Below are 10,747 nucleotides of genomic sequence, written 5' to 3'. Positions count from 1 at the left end.
TTGTTGTTTGGCGGCCCGGGCTGGATTTGAACCCGCCACCTTAGGTGTATGTGGCTGGTGCCTTAGCCAATTGAGCCACAGGCGCCGAGCCAACTCCTCACCCTTTTCCAGCCATTCCCGCAGCAACGCGCAGAGGCACTAGGCGGGATGGATGGATGGATGGGCAGATTAAAGGTTGAAGTAAGTGGGCTGGGATGTAGGATGCGGGAAAAACGGGAGGGGATCAGATCCTGGGCTGGACGCACTGGTCCCTTGGACCTCTCCAGGGCCCCAAAACGCGCACTCACCCACTCAGGCCTCAGTTTCCCCCACTATCCTGAGGGGCCGAGTCCCAGGCTGGGAGCCACGCGAACGTCCTCAGGTCTCCTTCCACGGCTTCGTCTGGCTAGGTCCTGGACCGCGCTCCCTTCCCGGTAGGGCGGGAGTCAAGTGAAGCACTCCAGGCACGCCTCCTCCAGGGAGGGAGGGGCCGGGCCGTGGGGACCCCGTGCCCGAGCGTTGCCAGGCAACAGCCTCCGCCAGGCTTTCTCCTACCCAGGCTTGGCTTCGGCCCCGCCTACTACTCGGAAGCCCCACCCCGAGTGCGATCACGTAACCTAGGACTCCCTAACAATCCCGACCCCGCGTTGCCGTGACGACCGCCTTTTAGGCTTATTCTTCCGAAGTCCTGGCCTTTAGTCTCCCGCGCGGGCGCGGGGGGATCGCTTAGGCTCCAACATCTTTTCGGATCACACTCAGACTTCAACTCAAGAAACGCGACGTCTGTTTCCCCTCTCGCCACCAGGGCGACTACATTTCCCAGGAAGCTTCGCGAACAGGCGGTTACAGGGCTGTACCGACTACGTTTCCCAGACAGTTTTGCGGCTGGTACATCTCGCAGACGCCCTTGAGCAGTAAGTAACGAGACTCGGACTCCCGGAGGCCTCTACGGCTGACAAGAAAGACTACCCCGCCCAGAAGTAGCCGGGGCTTCCCGACCGGAAGCGGCGGGCGAGTCGGGTGTCCTTGCGCGCGGAGCTGAGCGACCATGGTGGCTCGTGTGTGGTCGCTGATGAGGTGCGTGAGGACGCCGGAGACGCGCCCGGAGACCCGAGCACGTCCCCCTCCAGTGGGCACTCCCCTCCGGTTTGGTCCCGACCTGCTCTTCTCTTTTTATAGTGTCAGCCCCTCCTCACACTCTTGGCCCACCTAGGGAAACCGAGGCACAAGCTGGTTGGGGCTTCCCAAGGTCGCCAATTGCCTGCTTTCCCCCTGGCGAACCTTGTCGTGTCACTCAAGGTGTCGGCGACCCCTCCGAAGTGGGAAACTTGGCGAAACCTGCCACTCGGGGTGATGGGGAGGTTAATGCGCGCGCAGAGCAGCGAGTGTTTCACGGGAAGCGGTGAAGGACACTTAGAAAAACCCCTGGGTTGCTCGCGGAGAGTCCCTCCCTGGGATGAAAGTCTTCTAGAAAGTTAGAGGTCTTACGTCTTCACTATCCCTGTTCTCTGTGGGACCTGGAGTGACCCACTATTCCTCTCCCAACGTCACTTTGCCAGTTAAAGTGTTGGTAAGTCTCCCTGCTTTGCATACTGTACGTTGTGTGTGTGTGATGCCACGGGGTGTCACTCTGAACTGCGAGCCCCCAGAAGGGTCTAACTTCTCCTTGTGGGCCAGCAGTGTCCACTGAGCTTCTGTTCTTTCCCTTCCTGCAGGCTCCTCATCAAGGGCAGTGTTGCTGGGGGCGCCGTCTACCTTGTGTACGACCAGGAACTGTTGGGGCCCAGCGACAAGAGCGAGGCAGCCTTGCGGAAGGCTGGGGAAGTGGTTCCCCCGGCCATGTATCAATTCGGCCAGTACGTGTGTGACCAGACAGGCCTGCAAATACCCAAGGTATGGAGAGCTGGGAGCAAGGCCAGGACTTGGTGGGAGTTCAGCTGTGGGGTCCTTCCAGCCCTGCTTGGTATCTTTTGCCTTGGGGGGTGGCATGATCCCAAGGTCTGAGCACTTTTCACCATTCTGTCTCTCTTCCCAGCTCCCAGCCCCTCCAAAGATTTCCTTTCCCATCCGTGACTCCTGGAATTCAGGTAGGTCCCCCCAGTTCCTCTGGTTGGGAAGTAGCTCCAGATACCCCAGGCTATCACCCTTCCTTGCTTCCTGGCCATTCCTTTTTGTCTATTCTTTTTTCTGCTCTGTATGTGTCTCCTATTGATCAGAGGAGTGGAGATTCCAGGGAGGGGACCACAAAGGAGTCTCCTTAGAGGGCTAGTCTGTGCACTGTCAGGTAGAATATAAGAGTTCTCGTCAGGGCTTGTCCTGTGAACAAGACAAGGCCCTGCCTCTTGTTTGCCTCAGTTTTCCTCTACAAAAACCTTGACAACCTAAGAGTTTTTCCTGGGGCTTGGCCAAGGCTGAGTAGGGGACTCACTGGGTGGCCATACCCCTTCCTGCAGGTGTCATCACAGTGATCTCAGCTCTGTCTGTCGCCCCCTCCAAGGCCTGCGAGTACTCCAAGGAGGGCTGGGAATATGTGAAGGCACGTACCAGGTAGTGAGTCAGCAGAGGCTGCCTGCTATGGGTGAGAACGGGCAGGGATACCACTGACCTGAAGATTCCAGACGGGACCCCACTCGAAGGGCAGCTCCTGGCCTTGCTGGCCCAATAAAGGACTTCAGAAGTGTTTCCTGACCTGTGTGCTGGCCCTGAGGGATATGGGATGGGTCTGCCAATGACCAGAGCGCCAGCGCCTGGGCTTCTGGCTCCTGGGGGCTCCTTGGGGTTTGACTTTGGCCACAGACCATGGTTCACCTCTTTGCCTTCTGGCCCTCAACCTGGTGTGGGAAGTCAGAGCAGGTGGTGCTTAGGGGCCCCAGAAAGAGATAGGAATGTGCTGAGGGCAACCATAGTTTGGGGGTTCTTGGTGCTGGGAGGTCGAACCCAGGGTGGGAGAATCTGAGAGCCAGGGCTTGCAGGCACAGGTGAAATTGTGAGTCCCCTTCACTACTCAACATGGCAGGAGCCCCCAAGGCTGCTGATCTTCTGTCTTTTCAGTTCCCTGATACATGGTCTCTACTCTCATCCCACACCCTCCCTGACAACCCTGGTGATTCCTGGCAAGCACAGGCTGGAGCTTGTTGCCTTTCAGAGGATCTCCCCAACCCCATCTCCCAGATATACCCTTCTCCCATGGAATGCCATCCCTGCCACCTGCTGCCTTAGTTGCCTGGCCACCTGAATGTGTCTCCCTCATCAGGCTGTGAGCTCCAGGAGGGTGGGCTGTTCAGGAGTTCCCTACAAGGTCACAAAGGGTGTCCCATGAGGTTGGTGATTGGAAAAAGCCTGTTTGGTATTCCCAGAAAGACAAGGGAGGGAGTGGGTTGGATAGAGAGCCAGACACCTTGCCAGGATGTGCCCCTGGAATAGGGAGCCAGTCTGGGTAAGGGTACCCACAAACTGGAACAAAATCCCCCAATCCTAAGAGTTCTGGAGTTTATGTTGCTGGGTTTAGAGGGCAGAGCTCAGGAGGCGGACACATGCTACAGATGAAGGGAGCAAAGACCACCCTCTGGGGACAATTCTCCGGAGAGTCTCTTTGACTGTGCAGTGGGGAAAGATGAGCAGCTGCCTGCTGGGCCCCATATACCTTCATCCGGGCAGCTGAGTCCTGCAGCTCCTTGAACTTGGCGGTGAAGTTGCCATGGGCTTCATGTCATGGGTCCAACCAGTGATTTACTAACACGTGTGCAGCTGTCTGGTCAGGGGATTAAGGGAGCTGTGCAACAGACTCTAGAGGGCAGCTCCAGCGGCAACATGAGTTAGGCCAGAGTGAGACCAAGGGAGCATCTGGCCACACTCACAGCCCCTCAGTCTCTAGCTGCATGGACCAGAACAGATGTGGGGTGTTTTACAGATGAGAAAACTGAGTCCTGGAGGTGGAATACAGAGCAAGGCAGGGCTGGTGTGTACAGCATAGTGTCACTTGGACAGGAGGAAGCAGCATTCTCAGTTTATTTTGTTGGCTGTAGCAAGCTGGACCAGGACAGGTGAGGAACAAGGCCCAGGGGAAGCTACTATATGGTGACGTTGGCTATGGCAGCAGAGATGTAAAAGGCAGGCGGGGGGAGTCCAGCATGACAGGAACAATAAGTGACCACATAGAAGTAGCTGCCCTCATTCCAAAACCTAAACTTAAGACTCAAAACGGTAAAACTCCTAAAAGGAAATGGGAGAAGCTTTAAGATAACTGGATTTGGCATTGATTTTTTAGACCTAACATGGTAAGAACAGGCAAGAAAAGGAAAACTAAAGTGGACTTTGTCAAAACTTTAAAACTTTTTTTTTTAAGATAGCCTCAAGCTATGGCCCTGGGTAGATTGCCGTGGTGTCACAGCTCACAGCAACCTCTTAATTCCTAGGCTTAAGTAATTCTCTTGCCTCAGTCTCCCAGGTAGCTGGGACTACAGGCATCCGCCACAACGCCCAGCTATTTTTTTTTTGGTTGTAGTTGTCATTGTTTGGCAGGCCCAGGCTGGATTCAGATCTGCCAGCTCTGGTGTATGTGGCTGGCGCCTTAGCCACTTGAGCTACAGGTGCCACCCAAAATTTTAAAACTTATGCAACAAAGTATACTATCAGCTGGGTAAAGTGGTGTTGGACCCCTGTAGTCCCAGCTACCTTGGAGGTGGAGGCAGGAGGATCACTTGAGCCCAGGAGTTTGAGGCTGCTATGAGCTATGATCATGCCTATGAATAGCCACTGCACTCTAGCCTGGCAACATAGTGAGACTGTATCTCTAAAACATTAAAAAAAAAAAAGGCTCAGCGCCTGTGGCTCAAGTGGCTAAGGCGCCAGCCACATACACCTAAGCTGGCGGGTTCAAATCCAGCCCGGGCCCGCCAGAACAACGGGTTTGAATCCAGCCCCAGCCGCCAAAACGACGACGGCTGCAACTAAAAAATAGCTGGGCATTGTGGCGGGCGCCTGTGGTCCCAGCTACTAGGGAAGCTGAGGCAGGAGACTCACTTGAGCCCAGGAGTTGGAAGCTGCTGTGAGCTGTGATCCACAGCACTCTACCCAGGGGGATAGTTTGAGGCTCTGTCTCAAAAAAACAAACAAACAAACAAACAAAAAAAACCCCACAAAAACCAAAACCCCCACAACCATTAGTAAAGAAGACAATTCACAGAATGGAAGGAAATATTCACAACCTATTTATCTGTTAAGAGCTTAATGTCATGAATATATTTAAATGGGCTGGACATAGTGGCTCATGCCTGTAACCCTAACATGTATGTAATCCTCAAGGTAGGACTGCCTGAGCTCAGGAGTTCAAGACCAGCCTGAGAGCAAAGCAAGACCCCTCTATAGAAAAATTAGTCAGGCATTATAGTGGACACTTCTAGGCCCAGCTACTCAGGAAGCTGAAGCAGGAGGATGGATTCTAGCCAAGGCAGCACAGCAAGACCCTGCCTCAAAAAAATAAAATTAAAAAAAAAAAAAATATATATATATATATATAGGTATATAGGAGATCCAACTCAAAACAAAACTCAGTTCAAAAACAAGCAAAAACTTGAATAGACATTTCTCTAAAGAAGATACAGTAGGCCAGGGGAGGGGTCACTTGAGCCTAAGAATTGCAGGCTGTAGTGAGCTATGATTGCACTCTATCCTGAGACCCTTTTTCTAGAAAAAAAAAAACGAAGATGAAAGAATACGTACATGAAAAGATGCTCAATATCACTAATCATTAGGGAAATGGAAATCAAAACCACAATGTGCTTCAATACCACTTCACATTCATTAAGATGGCTTTTATAAAAAAGAGGAAAATAAGTGTTGGCGAGGATGTGAAGTTGGAACCCTTGTGCTCTGCAGATGGGGATGTAAATATGGTGCAGCTACTGTGGAAAACAGTAAACAGGAAATTACTGTATGATTCAGCAATTCCACACATAGGTTATGTATCCAGAAGAAACAGGGACTCAGATATTTACACCAGTATTCACAGCAGCATTATTCCCGATAATTAAGAGGTGGAAGCAACCCGAAGCCCGCTTGACTGATAAAAAAGTGTGAATATTATTTAACCACAAAAGGGAATGAAACACTGACATAGGTTATAACATGGATGAACTGTGAAAACATGCTCAGTGAAATAAGCCAGACAGAAAAGGCAAAATCTGGCACAGTGGTTATGGTACCAGCCATATACACCGAGGGTGGCAAGTTTGAACCTGGCCCAGGACAGCTTAAAAAAACAAAAACAAAAACCAAAATCCTATTCCACATGTGGGAGATCCCTAGTGTTCTCAGATTGCCAGAGATACAAAGTAGAATGGTAAATGCCAGGGGCTGGGGAGTTAGTGTTTAATGGGTGGGTAGTTTGTGTGAAGTTCTGGAAATGAATACTGGTTAATGGTTGTACAACATTGGGAATGTACATTATATGACAACTGAATTGCATACCTTAAAATGGTAAATTTTTCTAGCCTGTAGAACTGTAAGATGGTATTATGAATTTCATATTAAGTTTGTGGAAATCTGCTACAGAAGCCCTAGAAACTCAAAACTCCCTATATTCTGAGGTATGCTAGTTCCTTGTATCCGCAAAAGGCACCCTTGCTATGTGTGACAGCTGTATTCAGCCCTGGACGTTGCCCCAGCGCCCCCTCTGGTGGCCAAGTCCCTTCTATCCTGCACCCCACCAGCTCCACTGTCTCTGTTGGCCACCCCAGATCCTTCCTTGTCTGAAGGATGCATGATTTTGGTTGGGGAGAAGAGCTGCATTTACTGCCTTTCAACACTTGCTGTAAGAGGTCTGGGTGTGGGGGAGGAGTGCAGCCCAGAAACACCTGAAATACTAAGCATAATTTCACTTCACTTACCTGGTGAAAACAAAGAGATGACACTTTAAATAAAGGGTATGTGAACAGAAACACATTTATTACAAAAAAAAAAAAAACAAAAACAAAAAAAAATTCACATTGTGTTGAGCTATAATATGGCAGCAGATAAAAAAAATATTTTTACACAGTTTAAGATAACTCCTAACAGAACAGAGTCTTGTTGCCACATGACAGGACACAGGGTTCAAAATTCTTAGTAGCGGCGAGTGAAGCGGCTGTCGCTGGGCCTGCTCCCTCGACTCTGGCCTCCAAACCCGCCTCGCATTCTGCCCCGTGGGATTGGGTGGCCGCGCGAGGCCCCACCAGGGGCAAAGCTGCCACGCCTAGGAACAAATTCAAAAGCTTTTGTTCAGGAAACTCTTCTACTCTGGCCCCATCTCAGCCTACAAGGACTCTCAGGGTCTGCCCCCAGGCAGGTGCCCCACCTGATACCCCACCCCCACTCAATCAGCCTCAGATGACCAACCTTGCATCACACGTGGGGGGAAGGTGGTGTTAATTGGGAATATTCACTTGGTTTTAAATCTTCACTAAGGCAGACCAACATGCAGAGGAGAAGGAAGCCACCACAGGGAAAGACTATTACCAGTGACAAAATACCTTACCCTGACATCCCTCCCTGATTCATCATGTGGCTAGACATGCTTCTTTCACCACCTGGAAGAAAGACACACTCTTCACAAAGTGTCCAATGTTGGTTACAGCACCCAGTTAAATTCAAAAGTAACAGATGCCAGCAGGATGCCTTAGCACATGCACTGCACACATCTAGCCTCACTGTGCCTGCTGCCCCGTTCCTGGTCCAGAACTCCAGAGATTAGTGTCACTGTGGTATGCACCCATACATAGTATGTTCGTTCAAGTTAATGAGCACCACTACTCCAAGAGCAAGAAGACAGTGGTAAGTACAGCCAGAGTAGTTCAATCTTTTCAGAGGCTTCCCAACAAAGACACACCAGTTCTGGCCAGGAGCCCACTCCTCACCTTGCCACCTCTTGTGATCCCTGTCCATCATGCCTCCATCAGCTGCGCCTTGCCATGCCCGGTCATCCTCTCTTCGGTCCCCCCAGTCCCGTCTGCCCCTTGAAAAAAGACATCTCTGATGTGGATTGCCCCCATCAATATGGGCAGGGTGACTGGGGAAATGGGAACTAGCTCTTAGCCCAATGGACTCACCCAGCTCTCTCCCACCCCATCTCTCATCCCAGTAGCCCCGCAAGTGGGACACTAACCTGGGGGGAGGAGGCAACCCCCGGCCTTCACTCAGCCTCTTGTCAGAGCCATAGCCCCCCCAGCCATCTCGGGAGTCCCGGCCATGACGCTCTGGTCCTCCGTGGCGTTCAGGGTAATGCTATAAGAACCCAGAAGGAAGAGAAAGCTTCAATATTAACCACCAGATCCCAAGGCCTTCTGGGCAACCCACTAACAATGACAGTAACTCCTTAAGTGCTGAAAGGCCTTGTCAGCTGGCATGACACAGTTGCCTCCCTGAAACTTGTAGCCTTGGGTCCTGGCACCAGAAGGGCAAATGGGAGCTGTGAAACAATGGAAATGCAGATTAACCCTCATCTAAAAGGAAGTCAATTCAAGCCTGGAAGGCTACCAGGGAGGGGATGCTGGGGCCCAGTGACTGCTTGACAGCAAGTAGGACATCTCCATGGGGGGTTCCCATGGCATAACCAAAGCCAGGAGGGCTACCAACTATGATGATGCTCAAAACAGCACTCCAGGACCCACAGCTCATAGAGTTAGTGGCCAGGAGCCAAAGGTGTTCTCTCATCAAGTATCTACTATGTAAAGGCTTGTTATAACCTTTAATGTATGCATGTACTAGAAATTCAGTTTTACACATTTCTCCCTTCCACAGCAAAGGAAGTAATATGTAACTACAAGCAACACTCCTGCCCATCTACTACCAGATTCCCTGGCTCCAATGATAGGACACGTAAAAAGGTTGACACTTGTATTGGGAATACTATCATTTCCTGAAGGCTGACAGGGTTATTTTCCTTTAAAAAAAAAAAAATCCATATGCATGATTTGAATAAACTGCTGCTGTGGTAAACACCAATGCTATGATGGTATTTAATTAAATGCAGCTTTTCATTGTGACCATTTTCTAAGTCTTGCTATTGCTTTGCTTAGGCTATAGGATTCCTGTCAGGTGGAACTGGAGGGCAGCATCCCCTTGGCCAGCACAGGCCACATGTGTTCTTGTTTGTGTCCTCCCTGCTATGTGACAGACAAAAAAGGAAGCTTTATGTTCTATGCTCACTTTTTTGAAGCCCAAGGTTAATATTTACTCAAAGCCTGTTCTGTGGATGAAGAACTCTGCAGCTTAACTTTCTTGGAAAGTGGCTTTGGCTCCATAGTCCTGCTGCCCTCTTTTCCACAGATGACAGGGCCTTTGTGGTTTGGCTTCAGGACCACATTCTAGGTGAGAAAAAACTGGAAAGCAATCCTGGTAATGAAACCCTCTTGGATGCTTCTAGGTGACCTATTTATACATGGTCAAGTTCACCTCCCCCATTAAATGGGGAAACTCGGTGAGAGGACAGATGGTCCACTCTTGCATGTCATCAGTGCAAGGTGTGGTCCTACTCACTGCCTGCAACAGCCTACTATGCAGCACTGTTGCCTGGTTCTCTGGTCTATTTTCCCCAAACATGTGCTGACACCTCCTCTAAACAAATTAAGAAAAGGGGGTTAATTTTGCAAGATGGACAAAGTATAGCCTTGTTCCCTCAGTTGGAGTCACAGCATTCATGCAAGGCAGTGCTGCCAAATGCAAGAAGAGCTTCTTAAATGGGACTCCTGAAATAATATTTCTATAAACCATCTTCAAGGCATACTGATGTAAAAAAATTACACCTGATGGTTTTAGATAGTTTCATTTTTAATTTTTAAGAAAGACAACTATGCAAAACTAGACAGTAGCATTTTTTTTTTTTTTTGGAGGCAGAGCCTTAAGCTGCTGCCCTGGGTAGAGTGCCATGGCATCACAGCTCACAGCAACCTCCAACTCCTGGGCTCAAGCAATTCTCCTGCCCCCCACCCCTCCAAGCACTGGGGTATTTTTTGGTTGCAGCCATTGTTTTTGTTTGGTGGGCCTGGGCTGGATTCGAACCTGCCAGCTCAGTGTACGTGGCTGGTGCCTTAGCCGCTTAAGCCACAGGCACCTAGCCTAGACAGCAGCATTTTGACACAAAGTAGGCATCTAGTTCTTTTAACTATTTAGCCATTTTTATCCTTCCTTAATATCTTTTTTTTTTATTTGCCAACATGTCAAAAAGAACCTTTATTACTTTCATTATAGCCTTTTATGCTTTCTTTCCAAAAAGCTGAAGCCTTTTAACCCTTCTGAGCTTTTAGAGGAGGTGCTGCCTTCTGGGCTGTGGCTTTCTGGGCTGCAGCCTTCTTGCTTGCAGTAGTCATCTTTTTTGCTGGAACTTTAGCGGCTGCACCCTTAGCAGGTGCTTTTTTGGAAGAAGCTTTCAGAAAAGATGCTTTTTGAAGCTTCTTAACTTCATTCTTAATTATTCTGTTCCTCATTTTCTTTGCCTTCATAACTTTAAAACGATCAAAATCTGTCATCTTAGCTTTCTTTTCTCTGGCTTCAATTTTCTTGGCCCATCTTGTGGCTGCCATTTTGTATTTATATCGGCCTTCTCCCAGGCTTGTCGGACATACTTCTGGCAGGCACTGTGTGGGAACTTGAGGAGTAAGTCAGTGAGTTGCTCCATTTGAAAGGCATGGTCGGCTTGGCGCCTATAGCTCAACCGGCTAAGGCGCCAGCCACGTACACCTAAGGTGGTGGGTTCGAATCCCCAGCCCAGACCCGCCAAACAACAATGACGGCT

The 10,747-nt window shown here is 49.9% G+C and overlaps 2 protein-coding genes across 7 annotated transcripts in view; one reads left to right on the top strand and one right to left on the bottom strand.

Moving 5' to 3' along the window:
• Positions 1-893: 893 nt before the first annotated feature.
• CUNH19orf70 (chromosome unknown C19orf70 homolog) lies at positions 894-2,661 on the top strand. Its single transcript, XM_003795003.3, has 4 exons — positions 894-1,056; positions 1,695-1,872; positions 2,015-2,066; positions 2,433-2,661. The coding sequence occupies exons 1-4, from the start codon at positions 1,028-1,030 to the stop codon at positions 2,528-2,530; spliced, it is 357 nt and encodes a 118-aa protein (XP_003795051.1). The 5' UTR covers positions 894-1,027; the 3' UTR covers positions 2,531-2,661.
• Positions 2,662-6,896: 4,235 nt separating this feature from the next.
• SAFB (scaffold attachment factor B) overlaps positions 6,897-10,747 on the bottom strand; it is a 42,648-nt gene continuing 38,797 nt past the window's right edge. For 4 of the 6 annotated variants that reach the window (XM_003795000.2, XM_012808368.1, XM_012808371.2 and 1 more), the window contains exons 18-21: positions 8,120-8,238; positions 7,872-7,969; positions 7,493-7,544; positions 6,897-7,210 (exon numbers count right to left, since the gene is read on the bottom strand). In XM_003795000.2, the coding sequence (XP_003795048.1) occupies positions 7,081-7,210; positions 7,493-7,544; positions 7,872-7,969; positions 8,120-8,238 (399 nt within the window). In that variant the 3' untranslated portion in view covers positions 6,897-7,080. The remainder of the gene's footprint in view (positions 7,211-7,492; positions 7,545-7,871; positions 7,970-8,119; positions 8,239-10,747) is intronic. The other 2 variants (XM_012808369.1, XM_012808370.1) reach the window with 1 other exon arrangement.

This window comes from Otolemur garnettii, unplaced genomic scaffold, assembly GCF_000181295.1.
Source record: "Otolemur garnettii isolate 467f Iridium unplaced genomic scaffold, OtoGar3 scaffold00088, whole genome shotgun sequence".
Lineage (NCBI taxonomy): Eukaryota > Metazoa > Chordata > Mammalia > Primates > Galagidae > Otolemur > Otolemur garnettii.
The sequence above is the reverse complement of the archived record's forward strand: the minus strand, read 5'-3'. Positions and strand labels throughout refer to the sequence as shown.

Coding starts and splice junctions, on each gene's coding strand:
- CUNH19orf70 (XM_003795003.3), top strand. CDS start 1,028: ATGGTGGCTCGTGTGTGGTCGCTGATGAG. Junction 1,873..2,014: donor CAGGCCTGCAAATACCCAAG/GTATGGAGAGCT, acceptor CTCTCTTCCCAG/CTCCCAGCCCCTCCAAAGAT. Junction 2,067..2,432: donor CCGTGACTCCTGGAATTCAG/GTAGGTCCCCCC, acceptor CCCTTCCTGCAG/GTGTCATCACAGTGATCTCA.